At 34.6% G+C, this 23,668-nt stretch overlaps 1 protein-coding gene across 1 annotated transcript in view; it reads left to right on the forward strand.

Moving 5' to 3' along the window:
- Positions 1-10,681: 10,681 nt before the first annotated feature.
- Positions 10,682-23,668, forward strand: part of SEMA3C (semaphorin 3C) — a 184,608-nt gene continuing 171,621 nt past the window's right edge. Inside the window, exons 1-2 of the mRNA XM_033088922.1 lie at positions 10,682-11,031; positions 13,047-13,187. Of these exons, the coding sequence (XP_032944813.1) occupies positions 13,085-13,187 (103 nt within the window). The 5' untranslated portion in view covers positions 10,682-11,031; positions 13,047-13,084. The remainder of the gene's footprint in view (positions 11,032-13,046; positions 13,188-23,668) is intronic.

Here is a 23,668-nt window from a genome sequence, read left to right on the forward strand (position 1 = left end):
GCATGCATAAGAGCTGCAGGATGGGCCGGCCGGTAGGAGACCCAGAAAAGAGCTAATGTTGCAGTTCAAGTCCAAAGGCCATCTTTCTGTTCTAGTCAAGCTTTCAACTGATGGGGTGAGGCCCACCCACATTATGGAGGGCAATCCCCTTTACTCAAAGTCCACTGATTTAAATGTCAATGCCATCGGAAAGCATTCTCACAGAAACATCCAGGATTATGTCTGAACAAATATCTGACTGTGGCCCAGCCAAGTTGACACATAAAATGAACCATCATACATACAAATCTATAACTGTTTCTGTTTCCATAGGTATTTTTATAGTAAGCTAAACATGAGTTCACACTGAATGTCTCTGACTCTAATCCAGTTTCAATACTATTTTTGTAAATAATTGTCTTCACTTCTTAAATAATTTAAGAAATATTTTATGAAACTGACTTCCATTAATAAAAATAAAATTGAGAATTTTAAATTATCTGTCATCAGAAAATGGTTGAAATTCGTGAAGCAGGGATATAATCAATCACTCCACATACATGTCACATATTTCATATGTTTATTTGACTAAAGGTACACATTTGTAGGAGGGTAACATCATCCATAACATTGGATGAGTCAGAAATCTGAAGTTTCGAGAGACTAGAGAACTTGTCTGAGTTCTCACAGAATGTAATTTATAACAAGTAGTATGATCCAGGGGAAAGAAGATAGTACAGTGCAAGGAGCAGGAGAAGAAAATTAGCTAACATGAGTGAAGTTTCTAGGGGTACCATAACAAAGTACCACAAAATGGGTGGCTTACAACAAGTTTTTTTCTCTCAGAGTTGTGCAGTCTAAAAATCAAGGTATGCAGTTTTGAACCCTCTGTGGGAGAATCCTTTCGTGTGTCTTCCAGCTTCTGAGAGCCCGAGGTAGTCCTTGGCTTGTGGGAGCATAATTCCAATCTCTGACACTGTATCCACATGTCACTCTGCTCTTAGAGATACCACTCATATTGGATTAAATGACCACTCTAATGATCCGCTTTCTGACTTAACTATATGTGTAAGGACTCTATTTCCAAAAATGTCATAATCACAGGTGTGGAGGTTGGGGTTAGGACTTCAATGTATCTTTCTGAGGGACACAAATCAACCCACTATTCTTCCTGAGTGGTGCTGACATAATTCAGAAAGCCAATAAAACTCTAGTCAAGACAATACGGCCATGACTGCATGGAGAGACAGTATCCCAGAGGGTGTAGCAGCAGGGCTAGATGGTGATGACCTGGCAGGTGGGGAGGGATGGAGGTTGTAGGTACAGCATTCCATCTTTCCTATGTTTCACTCGGGTTTATTTTCTTACCTAGCTTTCCTTGCTGTCAAATCTTGTTTGAGGGGTGGGAGGTAGAATATGCTGAAAATACAAGCACTAAATACTAATAGAGCTATTCCTTAAGAAGTATCAGAAATGGAGAATAAAATATTTCCCTGCACCTCCAACCCTCTTTGGCATTGTACAGAGCAAAACTTTAGTTTCTTAAAGACATCCATATCTTAACAGTGGGCTTGAGGGATTTGACTCAGAGGTGAGGGTGAGGGGCAGGCAATAGAAGAGGAAATAGACGGTAGGTGCCAGGGTAGCTGACTATTTAGTTGGAAGAACATGTAAGAAACATGTTGAGAAATGATATTATACAAGGGGAGGGTCTTGTTTAGGTTAAACTATTGTATAAATTGGCAAGTTCAGTAAGATATGATTAGTTATCAGGTTGTCACATCTGAGGAAAACGTATTTACACTTAAGCTTATGTCAATCTGTGATTTTGGATCTTAAGTTAAAAATGATGAAACTGAGCAGTGAAGAGATTACTTTTTTCCAAGTGTAAATATGCAGAAAGTGGTAAACTTTAAGAGCAAATGATATTTGTTTGCCCTTCAAAATCTGAAAAGATTAAAGCAAGGCAATGCAAAGCTTCACTGAGTGTTAGCCAGTATGTTGTTTTAACCACTCATTGTTCAAAACGTTGCCAAAAGTTATTTTTCCATTAAACGCAATTTCTTGTGTTTTAATTTGCACATACTCTGACCATATTTTGATTTCATTCAAATCATTATCCTAATTTTTTTAAAGTCTGATAAGGGTGGAAGTGCAAAAATGAGTAAGAACAACAGATGATTATGAGATTAGGGAGCCTTAAATGAAAATGAAAGACTGAAAGGATCAACTAAGCATATTTTGTATAAATATGTCATATAACCAAATCATACGCCACAATACATATAATGGCAAAGTATATAAGGAACATAAATCCCATGGAGAAACAATATATTGTGACCAAAGAGCTTATGTGCACTCATGGGACCTAAATGGAAGTCAAATAATGAAATATTTCCTAATATTGAAGGTTGCAGCCCTTTATCAACTTTTAGAATGTTGTCAATACATACACACATATAGACAAATAACTACATCAATAAACGGATGCACAAGTCTAATTTTCACTGTGAAAATTGAGTCATGCCTTCAGTATGCCTATGTTTTAACAGAATTATGGTATATTTTAATGTCTGTTCTTAAACTTTGTACAGCCAGGATCAGAAGATACCTAAAAACTTTTACTAGGACACTTCTTCAAAATATATGCATGTGTATGGAGGTGGGAAGCGTAGGTTATTTAAAGCCAGGCAAAGAAACAGTTCATTTTGAAAACAAGTTCTCCAAAAAATATTACCCATGTAGTGAATTTTCTGGAATTATAGGTACATACGAGGTGTGATGAAAACATATAGTGAATGCTGCTGCCAAGTGCCATCCAACGGAAAGGGAGGGATCTTCAATACGGAAAGTAGAGCATCGAACCTTAGTAACACTGTGTGACAAGTTTCAACTTATTCAGTTCAGTCAGTCAAGTGTGAGCTGGTTGAGAGAGGAATGTGTGTTTTAAAGTGTGCCATAAATCATCCTCCATCATGACAATGCTCTGTGAGGCGAACGTGATGACCACTACACTACGGAAACCGCCTTGACAATGCTCTGTGTCACACATCGCTTCTGGTATGTGGCAATTTCTGTTAAATAAAAACATTACGGCGTGTACTCATCCACCTTATTCACTGGATCTAGCACCATGCGACTTCTGGCTCTTCCCCAAAGTAAAAATGATTCAGGACATTGAAGCAGCCACGACAGCGCAACTAAAGACACTCACAAAGGAGGACTTCCACAACTGCTTCAGAAAGTGGCAAGAATGATGTGATAAGTGTGTTCAAAGTGAGGTGGGGTATTTTAAGGGGGATTAATGGCAATATAATTTTTACTGTAATATATATATATATACATTTTAATTTAAACATTCACTGTATTGTTTGATCATACCACGTATAAATGCTTTCTAAGGGAGCGGAGAGAAAAATACTTGACAGTAGCACTTGACTCTATGGTCAATGCTCAATGCCTCTCAACAAGGTTTATTTTTGTAAATTTTTCATTTGTTCTATGTATAATCATGAAGTAAAAATGCTGTTTTTCCTCATTAATATGGATTTTCTGTAGAATCCATAATATATTCCTTAAGTATATACATGATATATTCCTTAAGCAACATGCTTATAATTATAAAAGTTTTGCATTAGTCTGTCCATCATAGTGTATATTAGAAAGCTGAATAACTGGTATGACTTATGATATTTTTATAACTCTTTCTTCGTTTAAACCACAGATATTTTCTGAAAAATGAAAGTATATTTTTTAACTTGAATGCATTAGGGAATCTAATTAAAGGAATCTTTCGGATAAATGGAAAAATCCTTTAGTAAAGCAAGTTTTTTAAAAACCATGCTGTTATTAATAACTCCAGATTTTTAATATATGAGATTATTTTAAATGATATGTACATTAAAAATAAAGAAAAAAAATTGTGATGGAAATCTACACAATGGATAGATTAAAACATGAAAATACAATTAGTAGAAAATTTAGTTCTTAAAAGATTGTTTTTGTTGCTTCAAATTAAGGCCTTGGTAGAAGAAAACTAGAATGAAACAGTTCTATATTGAAATATGAGAAGAAACAAAATTACATTCAATTTCTGGAAATAGATCATTTTTTCCTTTCTATGCCAAGAATCGCTGCTACTAGTTTCTTTTTATCATGCTTTAATGTGATGAGATTTTCAGAGAATTTACTTTTACATTTTAAACAGAGAACTCAAAACATATTTTCTGAATTTTAATTAAAAAACTAAAATGAAAAAAAGAATTTAATATTAATTCATATCACCTGTTTCTATAGTAGTTTATTATTAAGAATTAAGCAAGTTCAAATGTTCCCACAGTATTTACAGACTCAAATTAAAATTCAAATATGGCCTGAAGGGGAAAATACAAACATAAATCCTTTTGGGAGTAAAGTTATGAACCTTGGAAAATGGTTACTTAAGAAATTTGTAAGAAATCGCACGTTTGAATGTAACACTATTAGTGACAATAACATATTTTATTTAGGTTTTTAAGGTCTACAAAACATCACTGAACAAAAGTTTAGTTTAATTAATTGAGCAACTATTTATCCAGCAGTCACTGTACCAAGACTTGGCTTTGCTGCTGGCTACAAAACATCTAACATTAATTTGTCCTGTTCTGTAGCAGTTAGGATTTTCAATGGCGAAAAGTTTCACACAATTGTAACATTAAGTGATACAGCAAAGAGATAAATTCATAGGAATATGCATGTGAGAAAGAAGGTATAAACACATACTATAGTATCTAATTAACCAGTCAATGTGATAATAATTGTTATAATTCTGACTTTGTAAATAAAAGTAAAACTGGAAATCAAGCAATACTAAAAATGATATAGTTTTTAAGTTTGGTATCAGAGATTTAACTCAAAATATATTTGACATCAACATTGACTTACGACCCTCTATATAACATACAGGACTTGACTGATTTTTGCCTAGGATTATAGAAGAGGGAATGTTCCACAGAGAGTATTTATTTGAGGTGAGTCTCAATGAATGAGACTTTGCCAGTTGGGTGAGATGGGGAAAACCAGAAGAAATAGCATGTGCAAAACCACAGAAGTGTGAGAGGCATTGTGTGATCAAAGAATTGTAAGATAAAGCATTTGATTCATATGAAGTTTAAGGTACCAAAGGAAGGAATGGGTGAGAGGAGATGAAGGATTAACCCCATCAGTCAGGGAAAGGGAATAAGGGCCATGAAAATAAGCTGGAACTTTATCCTTCAGTGAACGAACAAAAGGTTTTTCAGTAACCTGGTTACAATTGGCATAACAGGTAACCTGGGACTTACAATTTTAAAATAAGACTTGACCTTTCCTGATATTGGTGAACTTCACGTTACTAGGCTCAAATCTACTGTGCACATTTATTTCTCGAATGCATTTACTGTATTTACATAAGTAACATACTAGACATTTGAGAGGAATAGAACCAATTTATAAAATTAAAAATGTACATGAATGGATGATCAAAGAATTTGCATTAATTTTTGTTTTATAACTGTGTGGTCTTTTACCTGGCTAGTTTATTATTGATTCCCCCTTCTGTTCCACCCACATTCCCTGAAATCCTTCTGCATCTATAGGTCCAGGCTATTCCTTAATCATCTTAGTTCTAGCTAGTCTAAAAGATACAAAGGAGAGTACACTGATTCTGCTCTCAAGTTGTCTGTGATTTCATGATAAAGATAAGATGTCTGCATTTGTAATTCACATCTGTGAAATGAAGGGCTAAGTATCCAACAATAACAGAAAACCTTCTTCAGGACTTAAATAGCCTAGGAGGAAAAGTACAGTTCTCCACTCCCCTTTCCTATTTACTGGATTATTAGATTAATGCCCCAAGGGTAGTAGGAAGCAGGAAGTGTGTTGACTCTGGAAGAGGAAGATCTGAATTCATTGCCTAGGGGCAGGACTCAGGTACAGGGAGGTGCCTCAGATTTCTCAACTGGCTTTCTTGTTTGCATAGTGAAGATACTACTCATAGATTCTTTTTAGAGCTGTTATGAGGAATAAAAGAAATACGCTTTGTAAAATATCTATTAAATGACACATGCTCTTTAAATCAGACTCCATTCCTGTATTCTTCTGATCTAAAGGTCAATGAGTCCATTGCAATGGACACAATCCATCAAGGAAAAATATTTCATTGAAATGTACCCTGAGAGTTGCATATTTTCACTTATGTCACGTTTGTTAAAAAATTGAAAATTTTGTATCCTTCTTTAAAATTATCAAATATCACTTGAAATTTCAAAGCATTAAGTATCATGAAATAAGTGCTATAAAAATAAATAAGAAGTTGTTGATGCTTTTCAAATTTACTATGCAGCCCTCTCCTGAAAATCACTGGTATAGAAGAGGACTGAGATTGTCATGTGATTTTCATGATGAGAATGCTTCTGTTATGATGTGAAAGTTGCTTACGCAATTCAATAGTACATACTCTACTTTCTAGTCAGTCGTTTAAATTCCACGAAGAGTAGAAAAATAGTGAAATCTGAAGATTACTTGGAAAAACCCTTTGGCCATGTCGAAGGGCTTAGAGGGGAGCTAATTAGCCATAACTAACAGTCCTGAATTCATTGCTCCAGGTGGTTATTATTTTTGAGCTTCATTACACACATCTGACAATCAGAGACATTTACATGGGCCTCTCGTGGCTCTCCTAGAAGAATAGATAGCGGAAATGGTTTTGGGCTCCCAGGTGAAGAAAAAGAGACCTATCGATACAATAGATGCAGAAAAGCAGCTAGCCTTTCTTAGAAGTGTTACTGTGGGTTTGTATGTATATATTCAATTAACAAACATTTGTTTATTAAATAACTATGGATTAATTTATAACTGCAGAAATATATCATCTCAAAGGCATATACTTCCCTCATTGAGGTTTCACATGAAATATGCTAATAAGGACAAAACAAATACAGAGTTTACATTTTACCTGTGATGAAAGTGTGAGTGATCACAACACTCTTTCCCAACTTTGTCACACATACCTATTAGAGGAGTAAAATTACTAACAGACTATTCCTACTGAAATTCCTTACTATTCTACTTTTACATTTGAAATACTGTAATGTATAAATATTAGAGGCGGCATACTCTTACTTCGGTTGAGTTGGGAAATGTGGTATTGTGTATGAGATGTTTAAAGGTATTTAAAGAAATGTTGAAGAATTAAACTTTGACTATTGTAAAAGCTTATACATTCACTTGGTTTAAAATTACTGAAGGAAAAAGAAGCAAACAATGAATATTCTCTTTCTGGCCAGTTTCCTTCTCCAAAGCAAATCACTGTCACCAGTTCATTTTGTTTAATGCCAGGGACCCTACAATTTGAGAATCCTAGAGTTTAGTACCTATCAACAGAGAAAGAGACAGAGACTCAGGGTTATAGATTAGCAATGGGTTAAGAATGAAAATAGAAAATAGAGATGAAATATTTTTCATCTTATTGAAAAATAGTGATTTTAATGGAGAAAATAGTAAAGCTTATCAACTGTGCCGAAAGCATTTCCACACACAGATTTTCAGACCAGACCTGTTTGACCGGCTTGGTCTCAGAGCAGTTAGGGCAACCTAAGGGAAGTAAGGCTCATGTAAACAAAATAAATAACCATTTGCAGAGTTTCTAAAGATACATACAGCTCAAGAAATTTAATGGGCTGGCATATGGAAGTTGAGAAAGGGAGGAAGACAGGAGAGAGGAGAGTTAAAGGAAAAGGAGAGGAGAGGAAACAAGTGTAACAATTGCTCTTGTTCATGTTGAAAAATATAAGGCAGTGCGTCAGTCATGCCTGAGTTTCTCTTTGTATTTCATGTGACTTTGGGAAAATCTTCTATATTCTCATTTGTCAAATGAGAAACTGTACCCATGTGACTTTGGGAAAACCTTCTATATTCTCATTTGTCAAATGAGAAACTTCATTAAAAATGCTATTCATTTATTACACAAAGTGCCTGGAATATATATGGTCTATGTTCTCCGATGACAAATATTAGTTATGAATAATAAGAAGACAATTTTCAATCTCTGTAGGATTGAGATTCTCTAAAGTTTATTCATACCGCTCATCTGTATGATGGTGAAAAATCTCAAAACAATGTATATTCTTTAAATTTGAAATAAGAGAATTCTTAACTGCACAACTCATAAAAAAAGATGGGAACATCACTTAAAATCAGTTTGAGTTGAAGTTAAATGGCTTTTTTCAGGATCACCCAAAATATCAAATATTAAAAATAAGGGCACTACAGCAGAGTCATACCATTTCTTTAGCATCTTAATGAGAGTGAGTCTAAGTATTTCTAACTTGGATGTTTTCCCCAAGACATTTGATGAGGGCAAACTTCATAATTAGTGGTCTCTAAATTTTAATTGTCCTTAGTCCTCTAGATTCATTTAGTGTCCCCCTTTCCTGAACTAGCTTATATTACCTAATATTGGGTCCTACCTGTAAGGACAGAATCAAAGACTGCATCCTAGGAAAGTGGCACTGGCCACCAGTGTTTCTTATATAAGTCCTGATTTCTTAAGGTGTTTTAGGCTCCTGAGCAATTTGGAGAAATGGGGGCAGAGATAAATCTTATCAGGGACACCTACTGCCAGCCTTAAGATTTCATTATATGGCCCAGGTTTCAGGCAAACTTGAGCACTAATTGTGTCCTTGTGCTTTATTCTGCCTTAGCTAATGCCTGTCAATATTTTCATGACTTATTTTGAGGCACGGCCTATAAGTAAATGTCTCAGTACCAAGCAAATACCATTGAATGTCTCAGTACTAAGCAAACACCATTCAATTAAATACAGTGAAAAGAAGTTTATTCAGGCAAGAAGAGAGAGGGAACTGCAGGGGAACTGCAGCCCACGTTTCATAGACTGATGAAATGTAAGCTATTTGTCATGGTCTCAGAAGCCTTGTGAGGATGCGTGACAGATTGAGTTAATTCTTTGGGCATTTGTAAAGTCAGTAAATTTCCTTGTAAATACACAATTTCACATGTATGTCACCTTACATTTCTTTATCATGGTTCCCTGACACCTAAAAATAAAACATATCATATATCCTACTTACATGGGTTTACAGATTATTCGGTGTCTAATGGCTCCACATTTCCGAATTATTAATAATAATTATAAAATTTGTTAATGCTCACAGCAATCTTCTGTGTGTGCTTCTCCTTCCTTCATTTAATGCTGACTCAGACATCAGTAGGAAGATGACAGTGATCAGTACATAACTTGGTTCTTAATCAATTTCAGGAGTATTTCAGAGAAATGTGCATAGTGCTTATGTGTTTACATCTGGTTTTGAATACTGTCAGATGTTTGGTGGGTTAAATTCATTATTACAGACGTCTGTCAAGGAATTGCTGACATTTTTATTGCACTAACCACAAATATAGTTTAACTGTATTCGTATTTTAAAGTTAAGCTATTTTATTTAATCGATTGAATTATAAATTTATTTCATAAACTTAGACGTTTGAAGATAATATTGGCCCTGGAATATAATTATTGAACTCTTAAATTTGTATTCTTATTTGACCTGATCCCTTCATATCTCAGTGATACAGAAAGCGTTAGAGACATTTTCACGTAGAGTGGACATAACAGGTGGTGCTTAGGCATATGAAATGTGTCTTAATCACCTCTTCATTGTCTCCTACCTGAGATTTAATTCAACTGTCCCACTCCGGCAATGATTTTGCATTCTCAGAAGTATTTTCTATGATACAGTTTATAAGAATTTAGTGATCTGCTTTTATTCATAAAGGAAATTAAAGAAAACAAGGTGAAAAAATTACACTCCATAGGCCCTCCGTATAGTGACATCTGCTGGACTGCGGCCCATAATGACTTTTAAGCAAGTACCTGCTCATTTTATGGGGGTGGAAGCTCATTTCTCCTGTTGTTCCAGTATCTAGTTCATTGAGTTCCGGAGAAATAATTGTCACTTAAACATCAAAGTCATTTCTAGAGTTTAACAAGTTTACCCGAAAATAGTGCTAGAAATACACCCCCGATTCTAGATTTGTAAACCTCTGTCTGTTGTCATAATTCAGAACAGCCTTCCTTCACAAAATTGTGAAATGATTTCTTGTGATTATGTTTTGGGAGTATCCTGGAGGGAAAGGTACCGGAAATGAGCCAGCGTGAAGAAGTCAACAGAATTACTGCCTTCGGGACATTAAGGAAAGGCAATAGCAAACAATACCAATTAAAAATATAAACTTCTGCGACGAGATTGTTTCTGAGGACCGGTTTTAGAAAAATTGCTGCAGGAATAGGACAAGAACTCAGGCTCTTTTGAAAACCCATCTCTTTGCCTTAAAAGGATGCAGTGATATTTCTTAAGAAAAAAAAAAAAATCCACTGCTTTGCACTTTGATGTTCACGGCCAAGCAAAGCCTGTACGCTTTCCAAGAGGTGCCGGTAACAGACAGCAACCTTGGAGTGCACCCTGGAAGTTGCTCATTCCATCGCTGACCGGGAAGAGCGGAGCGGTTCCGCGGGTCCCCGAGCCGGCGGCGGCGCATTCCTGCATCTCCCGGCAGCGCGTCCCGGGGAGGGCCCCGCCCGCGCGCCCGCCCGCCCGCCCGCCCGCGCGGCTCCCTGCCACCCTCCTGCGGGCGCGCTCGGGGTGGGGCCTCGCGGCCTGCGGAGATGCGGCCGAGCGTGCTGGGCTGGGCGGCTGAAGCCAGCCGGCTGGGCGGCGCGCCGGGGCAGCCAGAGCCGCGCGCCGCGTCGCTGTAACCGGACACCGAGCGCTCGCCCCCCGCGCCCGGCCACTTTCCATTCACTCCGAGGTGCTTGATTGAGCGACGCCGAGAAGGGCTCCGGGTGCCACCGCACTGCAACGCTGAGGATTCTTTTACAAAGAAACTCAGAGGACCGGGAAGAAAGAATTTCACCACTGGGACGCTCTAGATAAAGTCTTCTGGGAAAAGGACGGGAGACACACGCGGAGCCAAAGCGGTAGCAAATTGATTTTTCCGTGCTGCTCTCTTCGCGTCTCGGTAAGCTGGATTCCTCATTTGCAGCATTACAGATTTAGCAAAATATAACTTTTGGGTCTATGTATGGACTTCTCACACATCGCTGTGCTCAAGTCTGGATATTTTCTTAAGAGCGCATGCAGTTTGTCAGGGAACTGTTTCCCTTGCTGAGAGCCCGGCATGAGTTGTTTCTTTAGGTTATGACACCTGCAGAGAGTTTCGAGTTGAGGATTTCAATGACTTCTAAGACAAAATTGCTGAAGAGAACATAGAAGAGGCCTTTACTTACGTGTTATTGCTGTTTCGATCAGAGGTGAAAACAAGCAGCATGTCTAAGTGAGTTAAATGGAAGAAGTTATAAAATAGGGGGGCCACGTATAAGACACTTGACTTTGAGTCACTTCTCCTCTCTACATAGGCTTGAAATCAATCACATTGCACTATATATTCCCTTCATATGACCGGTCATTTCATCTCCAGTATTATTCTTTGCAATCTGTGGCATGTGTCTCTTTTGGAGGGACATACCAGACAACTGATAAAACTAATATGTAAAATTGTGTAAATATTATCAGCTTCCTTAATAGAGAGACAAAGGTTAGGTATATTTATGGCTTTTTTTTTTTTTTTTGCCTTTTATTATAAAGTCAACAAAACCAGGCAGCAAATTACTAAGGGAAAGTCACCCCATAAAATCAATTTTCTTCTAAGTTAATTTAGGGATGACAGGGTGAAGAGGTTGTGGAAGCAGGAAGAAACTGTTTCTTTTGAAAATTACCAACACAAACATCTCTAAGGTTTCCTCCATCTGTGTGGTAAAAGAGACATACGATATTGTTTCTCTCATTACATATGTACCACCTAGGAAATCAACTTATAATTTTTGTTTAAAATGGCATGTTCAGTTTAATTGTTCTCTGCTTCTTCATTAATCAAGAGATCTTTTCAATTTTTAGAGGCATTTCTTTATTGAATAAAATTAGTTATACATTTTAATTTTAAAAGCCTCAAAATATTGACGGTCATAATTATTGTAACCTATAAAAATAATTTCTAGATTAAACTGTGTCATGTAATTTTAGTATGTAATTATGCTAACTCAAAATGATGCTTTTTTGTTTGTGTGTTTGTTTTTTTAATGGTCCAGAGTTTATTCTGCATGCTGTAGCCACTGGAGCTCTCACAGATCTGTAGTTACACATTACCTGATTTTCCTTGGTAGTCAGACATTACTTAATAGCATGTATCAATTTTATAGCCTCGGTTCCAAACAGTAATATTTATCTCCCTGATTTATCTTTTGGAATTTTGACAGCTACTTTCTGGTTGATTTATTTTAAATATGCATTTGAGGGATACATGGTTCACTGGATTGCTCACCACTAGGTCATTGGTTTGAATTTGGCACGAGTCCATGGTTACCTCATCTGCGTCATTTAACAGCTGCATGGTCATCTGTATAAACTGGCTGATAATTGATTCAAGTGATTTTAGTGATTGAGGATTGAGCGCATGTAGATTTATGTATGGAAACACCATTTCAGAGACGAGTACTCCAAGAGAGCTAATGAGTATAGAAGTGAGTGGGTACACGTGAATGTTCATGTGGGATTTTCCTACTACTACTGTATTTATGGTAGAAAGAGACGTTTTCATCCACTAATACCGATTGATACCATTCTCAAGTCATTTAAATGTAATGTGAGTTTTAGAGAGTAGGTCAAGTTTAAATATTGTATTTTCTTTTGGGAATCAATAACTTGTTCCTGGCTGCTGTGTTCTGCTTTAATATTAGTATTATTTTCTGGAAGATGAAATAGTTTCTCTTTTTCAAAGACGTCCAGGCCAAATGAATCAAATCTAAATGTTCGCATCTAAGAAGCAAAGTCATAGCACCTCCTACTGTTTGCATGACTATAAAAGTTCAGAAATGTCTTTTGTGAATAGGGTGCTCTGTCTAGATTGCTGGTTTTGTATGTGTGGGTGTGCTCCTGAAATGTGATCTGAAATGTAAGAAACTTATCTCTCTTCTAAAGGTATTTTCCCTTGGATCTTAACTTGAAAATCTGAAGAAATGGCATTCCAGGCAATTTGCGTGTTGGTTGGAGTATTTGTTTTTTCTGTCTGTGTAAAAGGATCTTCTCAGCCCCAAGCAAGAGTTTATTTAACATTTGATGGTAAGAAAGTTGATAAATACTCTGGGGAAAATGTTATTTATTTATTTTTATAATTTCTTCTCAATATTAAAAAATTAAAGACTGTAAAGTATTATTGAGTATTGATTAATTTTAAAAATATTTACTGGACGTCTTTTTGGATGACATGGCTATTTCAAATTATTGGTTAATAGACAAAAGCCCTCTATTGCATTTGTTTACAAAAATGCTTAAGTGTATTCTGCCCTTTTTAAGTTTCTTCTGTATTTGCATGTGTGTGCATGGGGGAGATGGTGAAGAACTCAAAGCCTAAAATCTCTGATCTTAATAGTCATCTGGTTTGGTGGAGAAACACCTCTTACGTGCTAATCCACGTCCACAGAAAGAGCTATGCAGGTTTAATTACTGAATTTTGTTTCCTATTAAATTTTGGGCGTTGGCCTCAAAACTAGGCTCTCCATGTTTCCAATGGTGTTTCGTCTATTTCCACAAGGAGTTCCTGAGGTTGGCAAAGTCTCTTAATTAATTGAAAAGTAACTAAAAGAATACTTGGAAAAATGCTTTTGATTGCTGTTGTGTACAGATGTTATTTTCAGAAGCTTAGGGAAATGGGTGTGATTTCAAATTTTCACAATAAAAGGTGTAATGAAGTCCTCTAAGGGAGTGGTTTGCCAAATGTATGCATGAGCTTTAATATATGTAGTTCAAATGACTCACAGATGGATGATTTCAGTCAAATAACCCATATTAATTGGACAGATGGAAAAAGAAATGGATCAGAAAGATCATCCTATCAGTCAGGGTTATTTATATTTTTCATTCTTTCAACTCTGTCTCTGCATAAAACCTCAGTGTCATTGGGCACATTTTCATTTTCATTTGAGAAACAGTATGCTCTAAGACCTTCCTGTAGCAGAGTCTCTATTATCTTGAATTTCAAACAGCAGTATGACTGACACTTATCAGTCCAATGGCTATGTGTTTCAAGTAACCAAGTGCTTTCTCTAAGGCCATCATTAGCTCTAGAGAAGCCTTATTTGGAACTCAGACTGTATGAGCTTCTATTTGCTTCCTTAGCTTCTAAGCCAGGCATTCCCCCTTTAAAACTGATGACTATTCAGTTAAGTTGTGAAGAAAGCAAAAACAGACCCTTTGTAAGGTCATTTTAATTTTTTTTTTAATTACTAAAGCATTCTGCAGTCTGCTTATACCTTTTCTCCTAAGTTGAGAACTATGAAATAGCTAATCAAATGAAAAAAGGCATTATGGAGCAGTACAATTTCCCTCCTCATTTTTATATTTCTCTCAGTATATAGGAAGATGGAGTGGTCTCATAGATTATTTCTAAACCTGTCCTCTCTATTACATCAACGTTAACCACACTTTTTAAAACCTAAATTTAACCCAAAATAGGTAAATATTGAAAGTGTGTCACCAGAGATAATGCATCAAGTCTATATTTGAAGAGACAATTAAAATTTGTCTTATACAGAAGAAATTCAGTCATACAATCTTTTAAAACCAAACTTCAACATTATGTAGGACAGATAGAGTGACGAGAAGTTATGGTGGGTTTTTTAAAATACTACATCTCTAATATTTTAAATGCTTTCAAATTCAAAACAGATTCTTGCAGAATAACATTTACCTTAATTTATAGCATATGTAGAATACAGCGTAGTAAAATAAGCTATTGATATGATACTAAAGTTTTATAATTCCCGCTATTTTATGCTACCCAAGTGTCTTAGTAGGAAATAATCATAGAGATAAAATATCATTTAATTTGGATACTGTTTTAAAGAATATATCAACAGGGAGAATAAACTTAATGAAATTCCACTATTTCTAAATAAAAAATCTTCTAAAATGAACTATGTATTAGGCAAAGTATTATAGGAAAAGTACCTTGGGCAAAAGCAATTATTAAAATTTTAATCATAAATTTATAGTCATTTCCTTAAGTGATTTGATAATACCTGCTTGAGATGACTGTTCTGAATTTCCTATTATTTAAAGTTTCTCATTGATTTTATGATGACTTATCTGAGTATAACAATAAGTAGGTTGCTAAATTTCTTCCAAAATGGTTTGTCTTGATATAAAAATATAGAACTTTGTACAGGGTTGACATATATATATATATATATATGACACATATATACATATATATGACACATACATATATATGTGTCATATATATCCATATATATATCAACTTAAATGCATATGGATGTATATTTTCGTATTTCAAAGTTTGTATAATTACTTCACAAACAAAAATTCAGGAATTAGAAGATGCTTTTAATAAAATTAAAATAATTTCAAGTTGTATCAGGCCAGAAGTCTTTTGCATCTTTACAGTCTCTCATAATACTTTGCTTCCTGGCTCTTTTTGAAATTTGAAATTTTCTTCAGTTTCCTCTTCTGCCTGTCTCTTTCTGGTGGGAAATTTGGAGAATCCTCTCAAGTCTTGTCTTACAGTGCAATTCAGAGTCACATTCAATTTAAGGTGCATGAAACAAGAGATCCTATCTCCCATTCCAAGTTCCATCCCTTCTTCTTGTGGTGGAATGATGAAGTGATAACATTTAAGAAACGATGATTTAAAGATTTGCCATCTCTATTGATGTAGTGCAAGGCCGACCAGATGGTCTTCAGTCCTATGGGAGAATATACTTCAGATGTTATTAATTAGTTGTATTCATGCTAGCTAAATCTTGCATGTTAAGAGATCTGTGGCTCCTATTAGATATTGCATTTTGTAATTTTTGTGATTCTAATTTTATGCCAAATAGATTTTCAAATGAATATAAAGTTCGTGCGAATGCTTTTTGTTTAAGTTGATTTTTTTGTGGAAAATAAACACAATAGTTTTATAGGTTCACATTTCATAGCATTGTTTACGCTGTATTTTTCCCCAGGAAAATCTTTGGAATCTATAAAAGTCATAAGGAAAGGCAAAGCTACATAACTATAATAGACAAAACTTGTTTTGCTTGCTAATATACAAGGGGAATCATTGTTGAAAAGATTTTGCCTTTATCCAGCAGAGATTTTATCATGTAGTATTTTATAAAATCAGGAATATATACAATGTAATTTGACTAAATTACAGTTGTTATTTTTAAGAAAAGGTTCTGAGTTTCAGAAAAATGGAAATATTGTCTATATTTGAATATACACAAAATGTGATTACTGAGTTAAATGTGTTAATTTTGAAAATGAGATATATTCGTATAAGATTACTTTCTCAGCTAGTAATTCAGATTTTCAATCTAAGATGTTCAATTTATTGACTGAAATTATTCGTATTATCTTATTATCCTCATTGTGTCTGTAGGATCTGTAGTAATGTTCTTTATTTCACTTGTGATATTGATAATTTGTGTCTACTTCATTATGTTCTGACTGATCTGTTTAGAGATCATTTTTTCATTTTATTGATCTCTTTAAACAATTAACTTTTAGTTTGCTTTTTTTCTATTATCTTTGTTTAATATTTTCTTGATTTATCCTCCAGAATTCAGTTATCTTTTTTCTCTTGCTTTGTGTTTAATTTGCTCTTGTTTTTTTTTTTTTAATTGTTAGTGTAAAAACTTAGGCCACTGATTTGAGAAGTTTTTCCTAATATAAATAGTTACGCAGTCATGCTATAAATTTCCCTTGAAACACTGCTTTAGCAGCGCCCCACACATTTTGATCAAATGTGTTTTCATTTTCAATCAGTTCAAAATGTCTTCTAATTCCTCCTACTATCTTTTCTTTTATCCATGGGTTGTTTAGAAATATGTTGTGTAATTTATAAATATTTGGGTGTTTCATATATATATATATATATATACACACACACACACATATATATATACACACGTATATATATACATATATATTTATTATAGATCTCTGGCTTAATTTTTTGTTGTCAAAGAACATACATCATGTGCTTCTAATTCTTTAAAATTTATTGAAACTCATTTTACAATATGGATTATAGGCCGTATAGAAAAGAATGTCTATACCGACTGCTTTTGCCACATTGAGTGTATTAATGCCAATTAGGTTTAATCAGTTGATGATTTGTTATGTTTTCTATATTTTTACTGATTTTCTGTCTACTTGTTCTTTCAATTACTGACAGAAAAAGTTGAACTCTTCAACTATAATTATGTATTTACCTAATAACAGACATTCAAAAATATGAAGCAAAAACTGATGTAGCTGAAAAGAGAAATAGACAGTGGTATATTAAGGAGCGTTATGCCTCCTGATGAATTGACCTCTTTTTTTATTATGAAATATCCCAGATTATTCCTGGTAATAATCTTTATTCTGAAATGTATTTTGTATGTACGTAATGCTTTTATCTTTTCATATAATGAAAAATACCAACAAAATTTTAGTTATAATAAAGTGGGGAAAATGTTTGTTGTGTTTCCAATAGTCTCTAGAAATTTTTTATTTAAATATTAAAAAATATGTTTAAACACGCATTTATATATATATTTTTTAACATGATTTAGTCCATTTATTATAGTCCACAGGGTGATCTTGTCATTCCATAAGATTCTTTTTTTTTTAATTTATTGGGGTGACAATTGTTAGTAAAATTACATAGATTTCAGGTAACACGCATATGTTTTTGATATACATAAATGTATGAACATTAGATTGGCAATGTGGTATAGTGAGAACAGCATTTACACGGGAACCAGAATAATATCAGAGTTTTAGTCCTTGATTCTTCACTGATTAACTGTGAAACTTTGTCAGGACCTCAGTATCTTGACCAAATAAAAAACAAACAAACAAACTAAATTATCTCTTAAGACCCCTTGTTGTCCTAAAATTATATGACATTAAACTTAGTTTTGTTTTAAATATCACCTCCTTTGAGAAAGTCTTCTATAATAATTCCCCTCAGTGCTTTCAAGAACTTTTTTTTGTAAAGGACCTGGGCAAAGGGAAGAACAAAACTAATCAAACAATTTTCAAAAATTCGTGGATTTTGGAGTCCTACAAAACTTGTTCTGAACCATGGTTGTTTGCTACTTTCTGGGTATACTACACTGGGGTAGTTACTTAATCTCCAAAATCCAGAATTTTATCATCTGTAAAATGGGAATAACACATACTTCATAGAACTGTTCTAAAAATTAAATGAATTAAGTTTCTAAAGTGTATTGTGTGGTATAGGGTTCATCCTATTACAATACACTACACGGAGATTTGCATTAGATTTAGTATTTTTAAATTCCTTTAGGGCAGAAATATGACCTTGATTTGTAACATAATTACTTCCCCTCCACTTAGCATAGAGATTGATATTTGCTATTTGTTACCCCTTACCACTACACCTCCCAACCAATAGATCCTTGATATACTACTGCGACCCTTTAGTGAGTTTTGCATAATTTAAAACAATAACAGATAACAGGTAGAATGCAACAGATACCCATTTCTTCATCATAGCACTAGAACATAAATAGCCTGAGAGAGGAATTTTTGTTACTTTGTGCACAGAGAACTTTAGATTCATCCCCTGGTACATAGCTGATGGTCAAATATCTCTGTCTACCTCCAAACTTTTCCTATATTATGCACTAAAAATTCAATGAGGTCTGGAGATTAATCTTTAATATTAAACCTTTCCAGTTAATTCTCAAATCTCCTAGTTATTCTACTTCTTTCCCTAATAGACATTTCACCTCCATCAACTTTAGCTAGTTCCTGCCAGAGAGTTTTTTGTGAATTCTAATTAGAAGCCTAGTATTCCAATATTACAGGGAAGAGGCCTCATATGTACCTAGCCTTCCACGGGGACTTGATCGGTGGCCAGTCAGGGATGTTGTCTTCATTCTTAATACCATTGGCATCTATATACGCTAGCTTGTCTAACATGTCTAGATATTTCAAAGTATTGCCTCCCATGCATTATTTTTTAATATTCTATTTTTTAAAAGTCCGATTGTTCATGATGAGCTGAGCATATTAAGAAACTACTCTACTTGGTGTACTTTTTATGATTGTCACGGCATAGTGTGTGGCTTGAACTTGTAGACAGCAGTTTGCCACTCTTGGGGCATTTAAGAGTAGCATAAAACCTCAGGAAGCAGGGCATGCGGGAAAATTTCTGATCCTTTTCTGCACCATGATATGAAATATAGCTCTGTACATATGTCCATAGAAATATATAAGTAAAGTAAAATTCAAATACAAATATATCCATGTAATGCCAAATACAGATTCTATACAAACACCTAAAGCAATGGCTGTCGAATAGTATATTAGAAGTTTTTCCATACTTTGGTGAGTAAATTGAAATTTTTTCAGGAATACTTGCTCTCTGGAATACTTTGCATCTGAAGAATTTTAGACCTTAAATTGAATACTTCAGGAGATTTAATTACTGGACTTGTTAATCTTATATAATGTATAAGGGCATACATTATTAAGTTACTGAAATAGCAAAATTTCTTGTTTTGTTATTGTTTTAAGGTTGGATATCAACTGCTGTTCAGAAGTTACCTTATCCAAAATTATGCAGTAGCTCTGCCTCTATTACCAAAGAAGCAATAACTTAGTCATGCAGATGTCTGTCTCTCCAGTACAAACCTCTTGAGTTGTCAGACTTTACTTTTTATAGTAATCTTGATGAATACTGGATTATCATTTTTATTGATAATGTTTTATGTCTAGAAAGATAATATCTTGAAATAAAGATGTGGGATAAAAGCTAAGGTGCATGCAATATCCCACAGGCTTCAAAAAGCCTGAATAGTATTTTATTAAATCGGCAGCAGTCTGGTTCCACTTTAGTTTTTCTACTGGCTCAAAACTCTTATAAGTTATTAAGGTGCCCAAGAAAATATCTTAAATCGCTTATAAAGCTATGAAACCTCAAAAAAAAATTCATTGATAGTTAAATGCATGGCAGAAAGTCACTTATTTTTGACTGCTATTAATTCTTTGCTTGTGTGGAGTAGAACTGTAAAGACTTCCTACTGGTAGTACGCTGCTCCTTAGCCCACTCAGCCTGTGACTGATTGCCTAAAACTCAAAAGGAAAATGACGATGAAAAAGATTAAAACTGCATAAAGATTTCCACTACTTGGATACATTTTTCCTTAGCTAATATTGGCCAATTTTCCAGCGCAAGGTTCAGTTTTGCATTTACATGTGTGTGACTGTGGTTTAAAAACATAAAAAAAAAAAATGTCAGTGTGAGTTGTATTGGGAAATAAGTATATTAAGTGTAGAGACTAGACTTGCATAGGATTATCCATTCAGTCATTTACTTTGTGATTCCTTTTGCCTTCTTTGAGTGCTGAATTTTTATTAATAAAGTTGTAAGATTCTGTAAGTTACCGATAGTATATAAAGGAAAGACCATGGAAGTTTACAAAACACATTTTATCTTGCAATAATTCCCTCATTTGACAATAAGCTTTGTTAATAAAACAACAAATAAAGGGACTCCTGTGCACTAGTGAGCTAAATCCAAAAGCTGATGAAATGCTACTGGACAATAAACTCAAATAATATATTGCCTCTTTATGAACTCTGGTAGCATTAACATTTCAAGGCACATTTGTTGAAAATAGTTTGTCTTACGGTCACCAAGAGATAAAAATAAAGCCAATTGTTCTTGATTTCTCCATAAATCTTGGAGAATGTTCACTCTGGTTGTATTAAATCTCCTGAAATACTGAGTTCTTGGGAAAACTTGTGTTACTGAAGTCTCTTTTCTCCCCTTCCGATGGTCTCAGTTAAATGTCAGCTGAACATCTTAAATAGCACCTGCATGTTTTAATAAAACCAAATTCAATAACGGGTTCTGTGTGAATACGAAGCTCTCTGCATTCCTCCTCCATGAGAGTATAATTTAAATCAGGACAGGACTGGTGAATGTAAGTGTGAGTTAGACATTACTAAACCATAAGGAGTCTTAAATAGGGTAGTACTAAATTTGTGACGTAAAGAGCGAATGAAAGCTGTTGTAAAATACAATGGGAATAGAAGATGAGAAGAAATTGCCAAGAAATTTCAAGTCTATTTTTCCCGTAATGTGTATGATATAGGGACCCTAGTCGTCAAAATAAAACAGAATCTTTCATAGCCTTAAGTTGGAGAAGTTTTAAAATATTGCAAAGAATGTCTCAGGAAAAATTAGGATAGAACTGTGCTACAATGACATACAGTGGATCTTTTTTTAAAAAAAAATTTAGAAAACTGTTGGAAACCCATGTTTTTTCATCATAAAAAAGTAATTCTTGTGCTTGGTGAATTTTCTCATTCTAGTAAGCTTAATTCTGTTGCCAAAAGGTGATGTGATGTTAAGCCATTCCTAGTAGTACAAGGTTCCTGCAATTGGGAATAAAAAAGGTATGCTTCAGTGATCTTAAATCAGAAGAGTGGGCTTATGTGCCACGTTTATTCAGTCATCCAACCAAAGCAATGCATGAAAAAAAGTGTCATATTCCATGACTATCCATAGCTACATGTAAATATTTATGATTCAACTTTCTATCAAATGATGATTCAAGTGATGCTAGATACCTTTAAATCTGTTCACATATGGATCAAATACATTGATATGTTGTTCACATGTGTGGATAAAAAGTATATGTTACATATGTTAATCTCATTTAATTCTCTCACACTGTGAATAGGGCACTATTTTATCCTCATAATGGAGATACTGAGAAAGTAACTTGCCTGAGGCCACGTATGTAGAAAGGGACATAAGTAAAACACAAGCTGTCAGATTCCAGAGCCAGAACCATTTCTATAGATACTGCTAGAATAAGTTTTAAGATCCACAAAAATCCCAAAATAAAAGAAACTAACATTTTCTCAGGAAGGCATTCTATAAATTCATTTTACTATGTTAAATGAATTTAGACTTTTGGTTTTCTCTTAGAACATCAGGCCTTCCAGAAAATAAATAAAATTCATTTTCTATGCCATCCCTAATCCCCTCTTCAATTTTGGATTCATCAAAGTGAGAATGAGGGAGCTACCCCTCTGGACGATGTTGATTTTGTTGCTGTAGGTGAGGTCTCCCTTTGTGGCTGTGGGAGCAGGTCTGAGCTCAGACAAAGGATAACTATAGAAGTATATTATTCACTCTCCTCACCTCACTATACAAATTTATCAAGGTGTGTCTCCGTAAGTTCAACATAGCCTACACTTTCTCTTAAAGAAAAAAAAAATGATTCAAGTGTTCTCTTTTTATGTATAATTGCAGCATCAACTAAGTATAACACTGAGACACACTCAATTTTTCCATTTCCTAAATATCTTTTATATAATGGGGTGTTAAAAAACTGTCACATTGGTTTTAGTTTCATTACTGTCAAAAAAAAAAAAAAGTATTGAAAAAGAAAGCTGCAAGCTTTGGGCAAATTCCAGGACTCCTTTGACTTCTGCGTTTTCCATTTATATGTTATTGAGGACCTCTGTTGTTAATGAAAAATTGTAAAGCAAGGAACAGGAGGGTTTGCCATTTTCTAACACAGAGTATGAGTTGGCAAGAAGGAGACATAACAGGCAGAGCTAAGTGCTAAGCCGGGTGCTATTTTAGGGCAGCGCTAGTCCTGAAACAATGTGCTGAGCTGTAAAAGATGGCAAGTCCGTTCTCCATTTCCAAGGTGCGTGCTTGTAAAAAAAATCATTTCAACTCTCCCTCCTTATTCAGTGGAAATTAACTGCCTTAGAACACTCAGTAGTGGTACACTACATCTACAGAGTCCTTTTATTTTGGGGAGAATTTCCACCTGATATCTCATTTATTACAGAATGCCTATGAAGTAGATGGCATGGAGGCCCACAGGGGCTAAATGTCTTGGCTAAGGATTAACTACAGCTTGATGGTGGTAAGACAAGACTAGAAGAGGGAAATATAGAAGCAGAGGGAAATTAATTATGAACTGTGCTTGTAGAGAATCAGACACACTCTGAAAATACATATGACAATATCTGCTGAAATGCTAGGCCATTAATACGAACACGAACAAATTCGTCTCGTGCTATTTGCGTTTCAAAGTCTGCACAAGCATAAACATACCTTAAGTATTTAACTAACTGTTGATTTTTAGCAATAATTTATGGATTATTGTACATTAAACTTTACATATATTTAACACCACATTAGAAATGCCTCTAAATTATCTTTGAAAAGGTTGAGGCAATACATAAATATTATACCAAACATATCTATTCATGTGTTTATTTGTCTCTAATTCGTGTCAATTAATGAACATACTTTTCTTGTCTTGGCTTTCTCAAGTGACTGATCTTTCTTTAATTAAGAGTTTCATTTGATGGGGAATGTACATCAGTATTCCATTTTCCCCTTCATCAATCCCTAGAATAGAGAATTCTACTTTTCTCATTTATGTATGGCCTTAGAAGTAAAACAATCACTAACATAATATTCTAATTTGAAGTCATGCCAGTGAAAGGGCCTAACATTTTTGTTTTTCTCAATCTTAACACTT

The sequence above is a fragment of the Rhinolophus ferrumequinum genome, chromosome 20, assembly GCF_004115265.2.
Source record: "Rhinolophus ferrumequinum isolate MPI-CBG mRhiFer1 chromosome 20, mRhiFer1_v1.p, whole genome shotgun sequence".
Classification (NCBI taxonomy): domain Eukaryota; kingdom Metazoa; phylum Chordata; class Mammalia; order Chiroptera; family Rhinolophidae; genus Rhinolophus; species Rhinolophus ferrumequinum.